The 19,565-nt window shown below is 37.0% G+C and overlaps 2 protein-coding genes across 3 annotated transcripts in view; one reads left to right on the plus strand and one right to left on the minus strand.

The window, feature by feature from the left end:
- The window catches only part of sorcs3b (sortilin related VPS10 domain containing receptor 3b), a 118,228-nt gene that overhangs the window by 29,895 nt on the left and 68,768 nt on the right, over positions 1–19,565 (minus strand). For both annotated transcript variants that reach the window (XM_055172021.2, XM_055172020.2), the window contains 8 exons: positions 17,749–17,838; positions 17,481–17,660; positions 16,855–17,001; positions 12,473–12,575; positions 11,820–11,896; positions 10,360–10,451; positions 4,178–4,285; positions 3,624–3,741 (listed from right to left, as the gene is read on the minus strand). In XM_055172021.2, coding sequence (XP_055027996.2) covers positions 3,624–3,741; positions 4,178–4,285; positions 10,360–10,451; positions 11,820–11,896; positions 12,473–12,575; positions 16,855–17,001; positions 17,481–17,660; positions 17,749–17,838 — 915 coding nt within the window. The remainder of the gene's footprint in view (positions 1–3,623; positions 3,742–4,177; positions 4,286–10,359; positions 10,452–11,819; positions 11,897–12,472; positions 12,576–16,854; positions 17,002–17,480; positions 17,661–17,748; positions 17,839–19,565) is intronic.
- LOC129417383 (uncharacterized) lies at positions 6,372–7,659 on the plus strand. The gene is made up of 2 exons (XM_055172022.2): positions 6,372–6,621; positions 6,819–7,659. Exons 1-2 carry the CDS (start codon positions 6,439–6,441, stop codon positions 7,488–7,490), a joined length of 855 nt encoding a protein of 284 aa, XP_055027997.2. The 5' UTR covers positions 6,372–6,438; the 3' UTR covers positions 7,491–7,659.

Genomic DNA, 19,565 nt, shown 5'->3' on the forward strand with positions numbered 1-19,565 from the left:
TAGAAGCTAAGCTGATCATCAATGACCACTCCCAGGTTTCTGGCTGTCCTGGAAGGCATAATGGTCGAAGAACCTAGCTGAATGGAAAGGTTGTGATGAATCTTGGGGTCAGACGATATGAAAAGCAGTTCAATCTTTGCAAGGTTCAGCTGGAGATTGTGATCCTTCATCCAGAGTGAGATGTCCCTAAGGCATGCTGAGATGCGGGCAGAAACCGTGGAATCTTCAGGGTGGAACGACAAGTGGAGTTGTGTGTCATCCGCATAAAAAGGGTGTGATTAATCTAATATTTTTTCCATTGACAGAATATATATATATTACCGGTATTAGAATATAATGCACACCCAAGACACACCATTATTTTCAAATAATTCAAAGGACGAAAGTCAATTATTCCGCTTATACCACGGTTACCAAAAACATTGTTCTGCTGGCTATTTTAAGACATCTGACAGGTTAGGTGTGCGTTTTACAAAAAAATATTTTTTTAACACCCGTGGAACATTTCTCAACCAAAGCATACTTTCACTCTTGCATACAGCTTTTGAAATGCTCTTTTTAAGCACATGATGTGAAGAAAGTTTATGGGAAGATATAAATCAATTGCTAGTGATTGACACCGTTCTTATTCATTGAGTCTACAGCAAAAGAACAGTGCATCATTTTTGTTGTCATTTTTAAATCACTATTTTATAGTGATTTAAAAATCATGGCTGAGATCTGCACAGTGCACTAACTGCCACCTACTATTAGCTTGTTTCTAACACATATCCTGATGTATGTATAGTATTATCAGTCTTATTATCAGTGCCATGAGTGCCAGTTCTGCAGCTGCATGAGTTGAAAAAGTTTGGGGGACAGAATCATCTTTATTTTAATCTCTTGAAAAGCACCCCCACTCTAGCCCAAACCATGAAAAGACCTACTTTCACTAAAATGGTTGTTTTTACTAAACCATAAGCAGAACTATTGTATCATTAGAGAGAAGATACTTTGAGATTCATTTTCCAGGTTTCAAAATTATTTTAAGTTAAAAATTAAAAAAGTTAGAGAGGCTGAAGTACTTTGGAATAATACTCTTTTTGCATAACATCTTTTTATTACTAAGAAACTTAATGATAAATATGTGTGCGAAACCTAGAAATACGATGATCCCAAAGCCACAAGTCTAAAGAAACTATGTTTCAAGATTGAGGTCAATTGGCCTTTTCTAAGTGCCAGTTAGATCCAAAATAAAAGTCTTTTGTTTGCATACACGTTCGTTTATATTATTATTTATCCTTATGTTAGCATATAAAATGCAGTTTCCACACCAGGAAATAAAGTCACACAAAGATCGTTGGATTTGTTATCTAATTGGCTACACGTTCTATCTATCATTATTTTCCATGAAGTCATTGGAGGAACGAGCGAGTCAGATGATACGATATTTGACAGCGCTGTTTGGATATTATGTATTATACTCCTGCCTACTTTTAAAAACAAAGTTTGACCACGGGTTTGTGTGTTTAGCGGAACCTAAAGTGTAATCTCATATACAGTGTTACGACGTAAATAATCCTCAGATTGTATATTCTATTCTATTAAAAGATGTTCATGCGAAATCTGATGTAAAAAAGAGACTATGGGCCCTATCTTGCACCCAGCGCAATTGACTTTGTCAGTGACGCATGTATCATTCGTATTTTGCACCGGCGCACAGCGGGTTTTTCCCTCAACAGACGCACGTCGGCAAACTAGGGGATGAACTTGCGTTCCCTGTGCAGTTCAGCGCAAAAAAAGAGGCGTGTTCCGGCGCAAACCATCCCTGATGCTATTTTGCAGTTTCAAAAAAACAATTGCGCCACTGACCAAAAAAACTAGTCTAAAGTCAATGGCGCGTTGCGCGTGGTTCATTATGCTTTTTTAAGGGTGCATGCTTGACCATAATGTATAGCGTGCACAACGCGCGCACACTTGCTTATCTAATCTACACAGATGCAACAGTTATTTTTGCAAATCATAAATTGTTACAATAAAAAATATTAACACATGAGATAAGGGAAATCATAGTGGTGAGCATTGTGGTGTTTTTATTTATTGTGTGGCTGTGTTAAAAAATTCTCATGCAAATAACGATTAAAATATTTTCATAAGTTTGTTGTGTGGCTGTATTACGTTTATTTTATGTAAATAATAATTAAAATGTTTTCATAAGAAACCTTAATGTATATGAACTTGATTTGTAAGTGTACTTTGAGGTTGGACCTTGCTTGCGTTTCTTGGGTCCGATTTCAAAGCCCCCAAAACCTTTCAGCGGTGAGGGTGGACGCAGCGATGTCCTCTGCTGGCGTCAGGTCATGTGTAGAGGCTCCCGTTACACGGATTCCCCCGTCTCCTGACATCATTGTAGCGCTTTGCGCAATGATGGGGATGCCAGCTGATGAGACAATTGTGGCTATATTTCCTCTCACGCCTGTTTAACCTACGCTGATTTGGGCGGGTTTCTCCTATCCCCATAAAAAACATATTTTCTGTCTTTGACTGCTCTTACAAGAACGTGGGTCTCCTCGACTGTGAACCGCTCCTGGCGTGCGCCTGGTAAATCCGTCATAATAATAGCAACCACCATGGAACTTGCGCCCTTGCGTTTAAAGGGAATGTTGGACAGCGTTCTGATTGGTTTATTTGACGTTACGCCCAAACCACACCTATGAATAATGAACCTACTTCAGACCAACCCCTTATTGATTTGCGCCTGGCGCAAGAGTTATTTCTCCCGCCGGGAAAATATCAAGAGCGCCCAAGATCCGCCCACAAAGTCACTTGCGCTTTGCGCTTCACACTTGCGTTTCAGATCGTTAAAATAGGGCCCTATATATCTATATTTCATGGATTATGCATATTTGTGGACAAAAATGGTCATTGGATGTATTCTATTAGACAGTTTTCATGGGTTATCACACATCTGAAACAGACTGGATTTGACTCGCGATCGTTATATCAACACAAAGGTAAGAAGTCCCGTTTATATTTTGCATGTTGTCATCTGAACTTCTGTCACAAAATACTACATTTATGATGCTAGAACATCTGTATCTCAAAACAGAGACCATACACTGATGCTAACCCCGTAGACCTTTTAAACGATGTATAGTAATGTTAATATTATTAATGTTTGTAGACAGTAGGCTATATAGATATTGTTAGCAGCATTAAAAAACTGACGTCATCCAGCACACGAACTAGTGCATGTTTAGAGGTTAAAGTGGGGGGCACATGTCCCCCACGTATTCTATGCCTGTTAAGGACAACAGTTTGTAAGATTTCAGCTTATTTTCCTTCTAGGCAACAGATTTGACCTGAAGAAAGATGGCTGTAAAACTCAGTACAAAAATAAGAGTCAAGGCTGATGGATAACATGTCACAAGATAAGCGGAGCTCAGATTCAAAAATCCATTACGACTCTATTAATTTCCATTCTGTTTGGACATGTTACCCCAGAGGTGAAAATAATCTCTTGTACTCCCCTAATTAGTGAATTCAGTGCCAAAAGAAGCTCATGTAAAATGTTGAGTGAGTGAATTAGTTCTTCACCACTGAGATTGAACAGTAAGGCATGCTGATAAATGTTGGGTGACAACCTTGTTATGCAGGTGCCATGTCTGAAAGTCTCCGTCTGTGCATTTCCGCCCGAACAGGGAGCTGTAGTCAATCTTTATCAGCTGCCAGTCGGAGTGGTAACTAAAGTGCCCAAAGAAACTAAGAGGAAAAAGATGATTAAGAGTAAAAGAAGAGTCAGTTTACTTTTAATATTTTTTGTTGTTGCTAATTGCAAAAAGATACACAGTATATTAAGTGTCAAGGCAAATCCATAAAGAACAATGGCATGCCAGTGCCATTCTTGAATTATGCAAATTGTTTTTTGTCAAAGAAAAGCAAGACTAAGCCTAATACGAAAATGAATAAAAACAAACAAAAAGAAATTGAGTGGCAGGTTAAGGTGATACACAAATGTGTGATTACAACTGATGTGCTATTAGTAAATGAATGAAAGTGTGAAGTTAGCAGGGGTGCCGAGTAACAGCTTAGCCATGCAGAGATCTAAACAGATAACAATGCTGCCAATGAGATCAGCGTGTTTGAGCAGATGAGGTGCCGATGTGAAATGTGAGTATGTGTGTGTGAGATTTCTTACGTAATGATGTGATTTTCAGTCTCTGGAGTCATCAAAACCCCGTCAACAAATAGAGGAGTAGATGAAAAGCTGAGTCTATCCCACTGTCTGCCTTCATCCAAACTAATCCTACACACACACACACAGACAGACACCTTTATCACTTCACTGTTGAAGTACAATAGATTTATGTTTTTATTAACATACTGTACAAAGTACTTTTGACAAATATAGTCAATGCAGTTTGTTCAGTCATCTGAAAATATTTAGTGGATCCACAAACAAGTCATTATGAAGTCACTGCATTAACATTTAATGTGGGCCACATCTGCATAATTACATTATAATCAAATCTAATATATGCTTGTTGAAAAATATCAAGACAAAATTATACACCATACACCACATCAGTTTACATTAGACACGACTCATTTTTAGTCATGTAAAATGCATAATACATCTCATTGCACATTCAGTCGGTTTTTTTGCATCTGCGTTGTTCTTTTTATGCTGATCTCTTTATTTCCTTTACATAATGTTTATTATATTGAAGTGCATTCGTGCTTCCATAGTTATAAAACTATTGTCTTCAGTTTTTGTATGGTGGTCAATTACTTAAAAGGTTTTGTCTTTGTTTGTCTGTGGCTGCATCCGAAAAGCAGTCGAGGCGAGTAGTATGTCCGGATAAAAAAAAGATCCTGAAGTGTTCATTCGATGGACACTTTGCTATCCCCTGACCCTCCAGGAGAAGAGTTATTCAACGAAGAAGACGGAGGGTTGTTGTTTATTCAAAAATGCCTGAAAACATTCATGCATTTCTATTCAAATACAAATACATATACATTAATCAGCTGTCCACTGTGTTTAAATTGCGCTAGTGATTTCAGTTAACATCTAACTTGTTGTTATGACGACGTACACTCACCTAAAGGATCATTAGGAACACCTGTTCAATTTCTCATTAATGCAATGGTGAAATGGTGTGGGGGATGTTTTCTTGACACACTTTAGGCCCCTTAGTGCCAACTGGGCATTGTTTAAATGCCACGGCCTACCTGAGCATTGTTTCTGACCATGTCCATCCCTTTATGACCACCATGTACCCATCCTCTGATGGTTACTTCCAGCAGGATAATGCACCATGTTACAAAGCTCGAATCATTTCAAATTGATTTCTTGAACATGACAATGAGTTCACTGTACTAAAATGGCCCCCACAGTCACCAGATCTCAACCCAATACAGCATCTTTGGGATGTGGTGGAACGGGAGCTTTGTGCCCTGGATGTGCATCCCACAAATCCCCATGAACTTTAAATATGGGCCAACATTTCTAAAGAATGCTTTCAAGCACCTTATTGAATCAATGTATGGTGTTCCTAATAATCCTTTAGGTGAATTTATGTCATGTGATTTATGTAGTACGGATGTAGTACGTCCAAATTCTTTTATACTCTATCAAGTACATACTGATTTAACAGTCAATGAGTAGGTACTTCATCTAATTCACTTCCTACTGTCACAATATGCAATTTCGGACACAGCCTTTGTTTAATCATACTGCGATCGTGTCCAAGTGGTATTTGTTCTATGTAGTTATTTAAACTTGAATAATTTAATCTTTATTAATAACATTTTTACGCTTGTTTATAAGTGGTGAATGTTAAAGTTGAGTTTTTAACTATAGTTTTTTATGTTACAGTTGATTAGTTTTATTAAAACAAACCGATTTTAACTTTTTTAATTATATCAAAGTTACATTAATGCTGTCTTTTTAAGCATGTTTATTATTTTATTCCTTTACCAATTCTTTTATGAGCAATTTATTAATTCACCCCAGTTATATGGAAATCTATGATAATCTAAAATGTATTATAAACAATTTGAATATGTTTTGGGTCAAAATGATTTATATCAATTTTATCAAGATTATGTCTGTCACACAGTTGAGCTGTCATTATCACCACATGCCCCATTAAAGTTTTTTTCTTCAAAAGTTAGTGTGCTTGTTTAGTAAGCACCAAATTAATGTAGCATTTCAAATAATATCAGATAGACAAGGGATAGCACTTACTACACTACTGACAACAACAACAACAACAAAAAAGATTTATTAAGAGTATATTTTAATTATTTTAGTCAATAATGCTTCTTTAGTACTGGTAAGGATATGTGCATCAAAGTCCATGGCAACAGTGTTATGATGTCATCGGTTAACATTTGTCTGTAAACATCACTTGAGTTGTTGTATGAAAAATTGTGGTAGTTAGATTTGAATAGCATATGTTTTTGACGAAACGTCTTAAATATAATTTAACTATGGCCCATCAGACCATGAAGCATGATGCTCCGTCCACAGCAGCAAGTTGTGATGAAGACTATCACCTCTCTTACAAATATTTACTCCGCCAGAGGCTGTCGCAGGACATTAAAACCTGTTTTAAACTTGGGACAAAAACCAATGCTGTGAGTACACTGTAAAAGGAATTTGATGTTTTGGCTATCTCAATGCATTTTACCTCAGTTTAACATTAAGTTTACATGTGCATTTCACATTTCCCATCGTGTGCTTGTGCAAATATGTTATTTCGAATGTAGACACGTGGTTTTTTTGGCTTACCAAACATACCATTTTGAATAAAGCTGAATCAAATTTTTTACAGGGTGCTCCCCAAAGAAGTGAGTACTTGTGTGCTGAGAGGATTCCTAAGAAAAAAACCCTCACTGGCACTCGCTCAAGCCATGTACCCAAAGAAGCAAAGGACCTTAAGCACCAGAAGTCTGCTAAAAAGCCCTTGCTTTTAAAAGCAATGCAAGAATACAGAAAAACGCTGAAGGGTCACCAGTGCACCAATGTGAAAAAACATCTGGAGAAGAATGCCAGCTATGGATGTACACAGCCTATGGTGCATTCCATCAATGAGCAACTGCCTTGTAAGCAAATCCAAGAAGATCTGACAAGTCACCATAACTTTGGCTCAGTGAACAACGGCTTGAAACACAAGCAAATCTTAGAAGTGCTTGAGCCCGGTGCTGGATACCAGAATGCCTCATCGAGATCATCTCATGAGGTGCCAATACTTACCTCCTTTGTTAGACACGAGGCGGCCAACGTACAGAAACATCACCTAAGTGCTAACTATAAATGCACACCCATGGTGAATGACTCTTGTGAGGGTCAGACATCAAAACATTTCAGAAAACATGGAAGCTCACTATCACCTCAGCACTTTAGTGAACACCAGAGCAGCAAAGCAAAACCTTTGATAAATCCTCCAGCACTCCAAATGTATCAAAGCCCTTCTGGTGATGAAGATCAAACTCAGCAAGAATGACAAGAGGCAGCTCATCTCACAAAAATGGGACTGGACTGCAATTTTAGCCAAGAGAGCAGACCATAAACTTTGCTGTTATTTCAAAGAACTAGACAGAATTGCTACTGCTATGTGCAAGAATTTTTTATAAAAATGTCTGCAACTATTTGCTTGTGAAATAAATATATAAGCATGTCCTGCAGTGAGTTTTTATTGAACAGTCTTGCATATTTGGGCTCTTTTTATGAATTAAAACCGCACAAATACCTTTTGTAGAAGCATAAACAATGATCAGCTTACATAGAAATTCTATCTAACTTTGTTAAGATTTTTGCTTAACAGAGTATTTAGTATACTAGAAAGTATTTGGTAACACTTTACTTGATGGGGTGTTCATAACACTGACATGACACGTTCATAATCATGAACATGCAGGAGATTTTATGCATGTTAATGACACTGTCATTAAGTGCCATTTGCTTAATTATGTCATTTTTAATGCAAAGATGACATTGTTTGAGATGTTTTTGTTATGACAGCTTGACATAAACCAATCCATCCTAAGGGGCTGTACACGCCAAAGCTTTTACGCCCACAGCCGGCGCATGTTTTCAATTGATTCCAATGGAAACTCTGCGTTTTTTAAATAAGCAAGCAGCTAGAAAATCGGCGCTCTGGGTTTTTGCGCGCTCAGCGAAACTTTGAGTGAAAAGCTCCGCTCGTCAATGTCCCGTTCTCACACGGCCGTCCAATTACAGTGGAGGATGTCAAGTTGTCATGGCAAGTTAGGATGTACTGGTTAATGTCAAGTTGCATGCTATCTTTGCATTAAAAATGACATAATTGAACAAAATGACACTGAATGACAGTTGTCATAACCATGCATAAAAAAAATCTCCTTCATGTTCATGCAGCTCAGTCTCATGAAATTTCGTTATATAGTCATGTAATTTTTCGTGATAAATTTCACATTTTTTCGTAATCGTGTAACGAATTCCTGTTTTTGTGTGATTATCACGTATTGGTTATGGTTACTCAACTGTTTTGTCCTAATTTCTTACCATTGTCGCTTTGGTTTAGGGTTAGATTTACATAAAATGACATCCCTACACAAACCCAACTCTAACCCTAAGGCCAGGCGACATATGAAAAATAAATATAAAAATAAATCAGAAAAAATAAAAGTGACATTCTAATGCAAGCACTAAATTTAACCCTAAACCAAAGCAACAATGGTTTAAAAATAGGAAAAAGCAAGGGAGTAACCAATACCTGATAATCACACGAAAACAGGAATTCGTAATATGATCACAAAAAAACACGGAAATTCGTGATAATATCCCGAAAAAAAATTACGTGACAATATCACAAAACCTCGTGAGACTGGGTAGGTTCATGGCACGTGTCATGTCATGACTATGAAGGTGTCATGTCAGTCTTATGAACACCCTTTTAACTCTTTCGCCGCCATTGACGAGATGTCTCGTCAATCAAGAGAAAACGCTTCCCCGCCAATGACGAGTATTTCCGTCTTTCCGCAATACCGCTATTATCCACTAGGTGGCGCCTTCCGCAACTTTTTAAAACCGGAAGTATTACCCTATGGCAAGCTGCTGCATGACCGTGTCTGTTTTAAAGATCGCTCTGAATGGGATCTCTATGAAAAGTCCGTCACAAAAATGGAATTATCTCTGCTTTTTGCTCAAAATGTGGTGTTTTTGCTGAAACCTACCCATATTCAATTGCTGATTACAAAAGAACTACTGAAGGTAGGATGAAACTTTTTTTTTTTTGAAAGCAGAGGGTCTATTCTTTCATTTGGTATATTGTATGTTTATATATTTGAAGAAGAACATTTTCTGGAAGGCATTAAACTTTTGTGAAAATCATGAAAAACGTCTCTCGCAACTTACAAATACAGTTACAACCTAAATGGATGCTGGCGATTGTGTTGGGGCGGGCCTTGTTTAACCGTTTTGGCCCGGCTCAAATAATCCTAAATGGGTGTAACTCCACAATTCAGTACTACATAGTTCACAGTCTTACTAACGTGTATCAGCAATACATTTCTAACATTTATAATGTGTTAAAAAAATTCTTTGAAATGACTACACAGACTTGAAATACTTTAAAATCTTGCTGTCCCCAATTCCTTATTATTTCTTCTAACACAATATATAACAGTCTCTTTAAAGCATCTTTTTGTTCATAAAAGAAAGCATTCTTTGTTTTCTGGCTTGATGTTTGTTGATGTAAATGTCTGGCAAAGTCACAGGGGTTGACAGTCGAACACACTCCTGTTGTTACATCAACAACCCACACGAGGATAAGAATTATCTTACACAGCCTAATTGTTCCCGACAATGTTTCGATGTTTATCACATCAAAGTGGCCCGTGTGACATGGCTGGAACAACATGTGAATGAAAACTTAGCGAATCCCACCTCTGCTTCAAACCTTTACCCCCCAACACGAGCTTAAAAGCCCTGGCAAAAACCCACCTGCACAACAAAGCCATGACAGACACTTTTCATTAAAAGGATTCAGAATGTTTGATATGGTAAGACCTATTGCGTGTTGTTTATATCTGCCAGTACCCATCTCAAAGTTGAACTTCAAGCATTTGCAAACTTCTTAAACTGAGTTTAAATGTAAAACATCCCTTAAGTTTAAAATGAACTGCCATTAACTTTGAAAATTGACGCAGGGAAAAGTATAATATAGTCTAGTGTCTGCGGGGCAAAATGCTATTATATACACACATAATAATAGTAAATTATGATTTATACTGTAACTAAGTGACTTTTTTATTAAAGCAGACTATTATAAATATGTGTTTGCGCGACACAGTGGGAGTATGGATGCTTGTGTGGTTGTTTGTGCATCTTACCATAAATACCGAGTGGGAACTGCAGATTGGGTAACAGCTAATAAAGCCCCTCCGTGATCTAAAAACCAAACACTGTGCTCCTCTTCGAAAATCTAAAAAAAGAGCATTTACAGACATTAAAATATCTAGAAGACAGCATGCTGTCTCTCATATTTCTGTCAGTGTCAGTCAGTTGGAGATTTAATCATAGATGTAATATTTATTTCCATATCTTAAAGGGACATTCCACTTTTTTTTGAAAATATGCTAATTTTCCAGCTCCCCTAGAGTTAAACATTTGATTTACCATTTCAGCTGATCTCCGGGTCTGGCGCTAGCACTTTTAGCATAGCTTAGCATAATCCATTGAATCAGATTAGACCATTATCATTGCGCTAAAAAATAACCAAAGAGTTTGAATGAGAGTATAGTTCTAGCCATATCGACCTAGAAAATCGCAACTTTTAATTTTCTGTCGATATTTATACACAATATAACTAAAGAAGAGTCAAGTTTTAAATAGGAAAATTGAAATTCTTTGGTTACTTTTTAGCGTGATGCTAATGGTCTAATCAGATTCAATGGATTGTGCTAAGCTATGCTAAAAATGCTAGCGCCAGACCCGGAGATCCAATACAGTAAGAATGTTTAACTCTAGGGGAGCTGGAGGATGAGCCTATTTTCAAAAAAAGTGGAATGTCCCTTTGAAGGAATAGTCTACTCATTTTCAGTATTGAACTATGTTATTGCCTTGGCTGGGAATTGTCGATGCATCCCTCTGTCATCTGTGTGCGTGCACGTGGGCGCTGGGGCGCGCTGCGACGCTTCGATGGCATTTGGCTTAGCCACATTCATTCGATGGTATCAAACAGAGATAAAGTTAGAAGTGACCAAACACATCAACGTTTTTCCTATTTAAGACGAGTAGTTATACGAGCAAGTTTGGTGGTACAAAATAAAACGTAGCGCTTTTCCAAGCGGACCCAAAAGAGGAACTATATTGTATGGCGCAACAGCACTTTTGGGAGGGCTTCGACTCGCCTGAAAAGTCCGCTCCCCTTCTCACTCTCATAATGGGAGAGGGAGGGTGTTACTGCACCGAGTCGAGGTACTCCCATGGGTGCTGTTGCGCCATGGGATGTAGTTCCTCTTTTGAATCCGCTTGGAAAGGGGCTACGTTTTGTTTTGTACCACCAAACCTGCTCATACAACTACTCGTCTTAAATAGGAAAAACGTTGGTGTGTTTGGTCACTTCTAACTTTATCTCTGTTTGGTACCATTGAATGAATGGGGCTAAGCTAAATGCTATCAAAGTGTCGCAGCGCGCTCCAGCGCTTACGTGCACGCACACAGATGATAGAGGAATGTATCAGCAATTCTTAGTAAAGGTAATAACATAGTTTAATATTGAAAATGAGTAGACTATTCCTTTAAGGCTACATTAAAACCAAATCCAGAGATAACATGGTGGGCTGTTTACCTGTCTCCAGGTGTTTCCAGCATCAGAAGAGACAAACATTCCTGTGTTGGAAAAAGACAGCTCGGGCCCAATGTTCCCTAAAATAATAAAAATACTAATGTAACTCTGACAGATGGATTAATAATAATCATACACTATGGGAAATTGAGGAATACAATACTGCACAAAGAAAATGTTTTTTGTGGCTATTATGAGTACAAGCGGGCAACACAAGCAAACCACTTAAAAATCTCAAAATTCTGTGTTGGAGCAAGTGAAAGTGATTGCGTAACAGCTGCCGAACATGACAGGCAATTATGAATGTGGAAGACGACGGTCATACTTCCTGCGTGCTCTGCATGGCTAACTTTCTGAGCGTGCATTTATCTAAGCTCATACAGGACACCATTAGGGTTTGAATTTTCAAGAAAATCTTATAATGAGTCTGACAAAAGCAAATGAATAGAATAAAATTAGTTTTGGTTTTAACTAGGGCAACCAAAACTTAGAAGCTGAAACAGTTTGATCGCTAGTGATATGACCACTGTATGTGTTTAAAAGCAAGCCCATTCAAACCAATTCTTCACCCTAATTTATCAAAAACACCTGAGAGACCATACTTGGGAAGGCATACGAATAAAACACAACAAAGCAACTGGCACAGTTACACACACCTGTGGCCACAATAATCCCTGGAGCGGAGTGTTTGGTGGAGATAGTGTCAGGTGTGTAAGGGTTTTCAGACATCTGCAGGTGAAGGTGCAGGGAGCACGATGGCTGAAATTGGAACATCACACAGTATTAAATTATATGACGATATATTTACATTTATCAACATAATCTCTTTCAAACCTTTCAAAAACTGTGCAAATTAATCAGTTTCAGTTTTCTGGCAGCTTCTGTCCGTATTTTAGTACCTCTTAAAATGAGTGCGACCCAGTTCTTTTGGTAACTCACAAAATTAAATCTTTGATTGTAGAGCTCCTGCAAAACCTAACAATCTATTTGATTTAAGGCACTTTTATTAAATTTAGTGTATGAAAGCTCTAAATTAGTTTCCTTTTACACAATGTCCATCACAAATCAGTACAGTTCAAAACTTATTAAATATGCATGAAGCAGCTTTACATTTGGCAAATTATTGTTCACTCTAGATGCTTCAAAATTTTGGTACTAGCACTTGCTTAAAGTTGGTAATAAATCCCAAAATACCCAAAGCACGATGACTGTAAAAAAATGTGTTTTATCTCTTTATAAAGGATGACAACACATGTGCAAACACAGAACTCGCTGACTGTTGGTGCAGCAGAAAGAAAAGTAATTAAGGTTTTCTGAGATCCGCTGATAAATGAACTCCAGTTGTTCACTTTATGTCTTAATTGAAATCACCAATCTTCCAGAACAGTGTAAAACATCAGTGAAAGTCATTATACAGACACAGAGAAGGTAGTGTGTCTTAATCAAATCATCCGAGCACTGAATTCAGAGCTATTGTGTACTACCTCATGGTTCACCCTCAATGCACTGTGACACTACAGGGGTTTCTCTGTACATGAATCTACTGTTTAAAATTACAATATAATACTGTATAACTATATAATGTGGTAGATATAGTGAGTGTGTTGATTTATAAAAATAAACACTACAATCTTTAATCATATTTGCATTGTGTCTTTGCTGCGTCTGTGTTGCTTTAGCACTGCGCTCTGTTGCAGACACACTTGATTCTGAGGAACTACTTTGTTTGGCAGATGAGTAATATTTGTACTAATATAATTACAACTTGTAATTTGTGTTTTATTTAATGAAATCCTGCTATGCATATGAAGTAACCGTTTTATAAAAGCAATAAGCCCCGCGAAGCAGTGGTGTTACAGTGCATTTTATAACAGGTAAGGGGGTTTTATGCACTCCGCTTCACGTCGTGCCTAACAACGCCGCTTAGCTGTTATAAAATGCACTGGTAATCCACTGCTTCTTGGGGCTTATTGCTTTATTTTAAGTCTAACACATTTCATTTGGGTAAGGGTGGAGGGTATGGCGGGTATTGTTTGCAGACGTGCACTTCGCTGTCATCCAACATGTATCCCAGACAATAGGTTTGTTTAACTTCTTGCAACGCTGCAAAAAAACCGACAGGCACGTGACATCAAAGTACCACAAGAGTGATTCAAGAAAACATAAGGTATCAAATTGCTGAAAATCCACCTTTTCTGCTTTCTTCATCATGCACGTTTGTTGAGGATGCACAGAGCGACAACATTCGGTCATTAGTCGAGCAGAAGACACAAAATGCTATATAAAACCTTATCAATGTACAATTCTGAGGCGTCAATGATATCAATTAAAACAACAGTATACATAGACTGAGATTGCAAAGTGACCTGAAAAATTTTAACTCGTCAATTAATAGAAAAAGCATTCTTGCCCATGACAAGCTTTTTTTAGCAATCTGTATTTCCGCTATTACCAGGTGGTGCTCTTACCCAACTTACAAATCCCAGAAGGGCAAACAGTTCAAACTCTGTATATGTTTTGAGGATCGCTCTGAATCTGATCTCTATCAAAAGTCCTTCACAAAAATGTTATTATGTTTTGGTAACTTGGTATTTTTGAAGAAACCTACCCATATTTGAGGTGATTAAAATAGAACAAATGAAGGTAAGATGAAACTGTTTTTTTAAAGCAGAGGGTCTGTTCTTTCATTTGATATATTGCATGGGGCCAAGAGGTAGCCTAGTGGTTAGAGTAGCCGATCCGAGGCTGACAGCTGGCAGGTTGCGATTTAGGTGCCCTTGAGCAAGGCACCTTAACCCGAGTTGCTCCCCGGGCGATGCAGTAATAGCTGCCCACTGCTCCAGGTGTGTGTGTATTCACTACCCACTGGATGGGTTCAATGCAGAGATCACATTCCAAGTATGGGTTACTATATTAAATAATTCAGGTAAATATTATCAGATTTTTTGGCGGTGCTTTATGTGTTTTTGGTGATTTGAGAGTGAAATGTTAGTGGGTAATGCACAGGGGTAGACAAAATTATATATATATATATATATATATATATATATATATATATATATATATATATATATATATATATATATATATATATTGATTCAATAGATTTATAGCATTTTGTGGAAAAAAATAATTTGTTTTTATAATAAATTTTTGACAATCAAGTTATGGATTTAAATTTTTTAGGTTTTTATAACCTAAAGATGCTATTTAAAAGTAACAGAAAATAGTGGTTTTGATCTTGTCACTTTCTTGGTATAGAAAGCACGTTTTTACCAAAATTTGTCAAAATAGATTTTAATAAATTTATTGCGTTTTGGAACCAAACTCTTCAAATATTTTTTACAGTGCATTGTTATAGTGTTTAATATTATTTGTGCTGCTGTGAAAAAACATACACTGTGGGCTCTATCTTACACCCGGCGCAATGCAGCGCAATGCGCGACGCAAGTGTCATTTGCTAGTTTCCACCCTGCGCAATTATAATTTTCACGTTTAGCCCCGTGTTGTTTAAATAGCAAATGCATTTGCGCCCATGGGCGTTCTGGTCTGAAAACAAGGTGTGTTCAGGCGCATTGTTGGCGCATTGCTATTTTGAGGCAACTAAAATAGACTACGCCATTGACCAACAAAAACCTGGTCTAAAGTCTAAAGTCAATGGCGCAATATGTTTTTTTTGTTATTTATAGAGTGCATTAGTAATATGCACCTAAACGGGATGACAACGCGTGTTTGCTTAACACATACATGAATGTGCAGCAGCACAAAAACGCTTTTAAATATGAAGATTAAAGGATTGAATGTAAAAGATTATTATTGAGTCTCTTGGACATAAATGAGGACTAATTATGAGACGTTAGAAGGCACAAAGAGCTGCTTCACCTGCAGCCTGGTAAGTAAATAAATGCTTTGATTTAAACAAATGCATCTGTTTTTAAATGTTTTTTTAAAATGCTACCTCACGGATTTATGGATGACTCTATACCTGTGGATATGGTTAGATGAGAAAATTTTTTAAGGAATGCTTAAAAAAAACTGACGCTGTCCAAGTGCTGAACCTTGTGGAGAGCCGTTTGTAAATTCTTTATGCCATGTTTGTTACAAATAAAGTATTTTTACAGTACAAACCTTTTCTTACATACTTGTAAATTATTTTTTTTATGATATTGGATAGCCATACACTTAAAGCAATTAAAAGCCTACTTTTTTACTTCCATGACTAAAAGAAACCGGGTTTTGAAGGTTTTAATGAAAAAATAACAATTTCAATACAAGTGAAAAACAACACAATTATTTAACATTAATCTTAAACTGGGGATCTTCTACCTCCGCTTAGTTTTTCAGTTTACAAAGTCCGTCATCTAAATAGGGATTAGACATAGCGCCAGCGCAACAGGCTTTTAAAGGGGATGAGAGCTGAGACTCTCATTGGTTTATTGCACGTTACGCCCAAAATACTCCCATTAATCATTAAAAAAATATGACCAACCCTTTTCGACCATGCGCTCGGCGCACAAACCATTTTCCCGTCGTTAAATTAACAAAAGTGCATTCGGACACGCCCATTTAGACGTTGCGCTGTGCGCTTTAGACAATGCGCTTAGATCGTTAAAATAGGGCCCTGTGTTTATCTTGTCTATATTTGCATGCCAAAAAAAGGTATGCCAGAACAAGTTGTGTTTAGCAGAGGTTAGTACAAGAAATTAATAAAATTAACTTGTCAGAGTTCCAAAGGGGACAAACTGTAGGAGCTCATTTAGCAAGAGCATCTGTAATCTTAACAGCCCAAATGTTTGTGGTTTCAAGATTAACAGCCTCCACAATTATGAAAAGAATGAGATGCGGGATCCAGTTTCCTACTCCAACCTTTCTGAAACAACTGGAAGATGATCTGATAAGATGAATGGTACAGCATTCTGGAAACTATTCAAGGTTCAAAAATAAACAGTGGTCCAAAACCTTTTTAATTAAGGAGATATTAGCTCTTTTTATTTTGTCTACCCTCTGTATATCTAGGTAACAGTCTAGTGGTACTCACCAGGTAGCAATTAATGTCATTTCCGTTAGCATCTTTCGTTGGCGGTTGCAGTAAGGCCCATGTCTGCCCTTTGTTGAAGGTGATGTATGTTTTCATTTGTGTGTCCTCTTTCTTATTGGCTATGATCAGCCCACTAACACCCGCCACCTTTACAGAATAGGAAACATAATCAATTGCATAATGAATGTGCTTACAGTACAGAGATCTATTTGTACTTATTGGTAAGCCAAAATGGAAATGAGATGATATGAGTAAGAGGAAAAGGAGATTATCACTATCTCCATGTTATTATGCATAACCCTGAATTTCCTTGGCAATATTGCTTACACTTCAGTTTTGAATGCTTTTATATACTCTCATTACCAGATTTGCTTCCTCTCTGTGTATTCACATTGTTTATTATTAACTTCAAACACTTTATAGTTTGTTTTATGCATTATTGTTCATGGTTCTTCAACTCTACTTTCACAAATCTAGACCATCATAATTACAAAAGCTTTCTTAATTTTACAAAAAATTATATTTTAGTACATGCAAGATCTTCAATGTAACTGGCAAGCACCCTATAATTGTGACAGGCCACACATCCATATTTCATTAAAGTTCAGCGATTGGCTGTCGCAGACCTTGTAGACATCAACGATGAGGTTTCCAGCAAGCCCGCGGGATGTGCGCAGGTTCGGGAGTGAGCGAGTGAAGTAGACTCCAGGCGTGTCAGAGATGTACAGACTGTAGGTGTCATTTTCGTTCCACTCCTGCACAGCTGCAAGCACCTGTCCCTCATCTGTACTGACAATGTGCATGTCCTGTACGGAGAACAGCTGTTAAAGCCACACGCGCGCATTTCATCTGACAACTTATTCCTGACAGCTAGTGCTGTGTCATGTATCTTACTTTGGGTAGACAGTATTTCGGAAGCTGTATGGTCCTGAAGGGCCCTCGCTGGTATGACACAAAGTATGTAGTTCTTCCTCCTGTGGTTAGCTGATACACACAAAGGTCAGAGAATCCGCAGTAATGAGCACGGCTGGATGATTCTCGTCATGAAACATTTTGATAAAAAAAGTAAATGCAAAGTAAGAGTATCAAAATAAGAAGCATACAGTTACAAACATCTCTTCACGTGCTATTTTGCACATGATTTCAAATGACATCATACAAACCAATTTTGTTGTTTTTTTCACATTTGAGGGGAAATTTTTCATTACCGCAACATGTCCATGATTGGATTTGGGTTCTTTGTCATGGAAATATTTATAATTAAAAAATCTAAAAAATGAAAAGCTTCAGTGAGACAATGTAGAGACAATAATAAGGAATATAAATGTGTCCAAGAAAATTTTTCTCATCCTCCACAACAATTTTCAACTAACATTTTCAAAAAAAAATTGTTGTAAGGGACATAATTGACTGTGATATTCAAGATGGCTACCAGGTAAGCAGTTCTTATTTTTTCTCTCAAAATAAAAGTTGAAATTTTGTTTGTCATAGTACCTAGACAACTTTTTGGCTCTCATTACCGAAACATGAGTTTGTAAATGCATATATTTAATGTAATATCATGTTGCGGTAATGATAATTTTTGATAATGATAATCTAAAAAAATTAAATAATTCTATTGAAAATATTTTTTAAAATCCTCTAAAAATAATTGTTATACACTGAAAAAAATGATTCATTGAATTTAATCAATTTTTTTTAAGGTAAGTGGTTGCAATCAATTTTTTTCAGCTACATTTAAACAAAAGTTTTATATTTCATTTTACGTTACTAAACATTTTTGTTTAAATGTAGCTTAAATAAATTGATTGCAACCACTTACCTTAAAAAAATTGATTAAATTCAATGAATCATTTTTTTCAGTGTAGTAAGTTCAGACCTTAATCTTTTATGTACACAAAAAAATATTGGCTTCAAGAGCTTTTTAAAAATCTGATCCTGGACACCAGTCTGGATTTTGTGAGAATCACCCGGCTGCATTTAAGACCACTGCTACTGAGAAAGCATATAGCAGGCAGAACTTAATTTTCCAAGGTGGTCCCAAACTGCTCATAAACTAAACAAATCAAACCATTTAATGCCTATGCATTTTTCTCTGAATGGGTTTTATTTTTTTATCAAACTGTGTTTGAGCACATACTTAGAAGTCTTGACTACTGTGCAAAAAAGTCTGTTGAACAATTCTAACACCTTATTAATTTATTCTTAACGTCATTTCAGCATCTATGGCTATATTTATGCAGAGAGACGGTTAATATATACACACGTTAAAGAAAGGGCAATTTGATGTCCAATGCACCTGCATATTTTTGGCCTATCGGAGGAGCCGGAGTAAATCCACGCTAACACAGGGAAAACATGCAAATGCCCCCTGACCTAGCCGGTGCTTTTAGATTTTGTTGCTGTGAGGACACAGTCTGAGCCACCCATTCCAATACCTCTGCTATTAAACAAAGACCCAGTTTATCAGGGTAAGTTGTCACATTTATCCATTTAACAACTTTCACATAAAACAGATGTCCTGAGAAGCTGCATTAAGACTTTAAAGCTCACGTAACACACGCTGTTTCTGAATTCTGATGTTAATCTGGAGTACCTATAGAGTAGTATGACATCCTTTATATCTCCGAAGAGTCTTTAGTTTAATCAGATTTATAAAAGAAAGATTAGGTTTACAGAATCTTTCCGATAACGTACGAAAAAATAAAGAA

The sequence above is a fragment of the Misgurnus anguillicaudatus genome, chromosome 7, assembly GCF_027580225.2.
Source record: "Misgurnus anguillicaudatus chromosome 7, ASM2758022v2, whole genome shotgun sequence".
Taxonomy (NCBI): Eukaryota; Metazoa; Chordata; class Actinopteri; order Cypriniformes; family Cobitidae; genus Misgurnus; species Misgurnus anguillicaudatus.

Coding starts and splice junctions, on each gene's coding strand:
- LOC129417383 (XM_055172022.2), top strand. CDS start 6,439: ATGTTTTTGACGAAACGTCTTAAATATAATTTAACTATGGCCCATCAG. Junction 6,622..6,818: donor TTGGGACAAAAACCAATGCT/GTGAGTACACTG, acceptor AATTTTTTACAG/GGTGCTCCCCAAAGAAGTGA.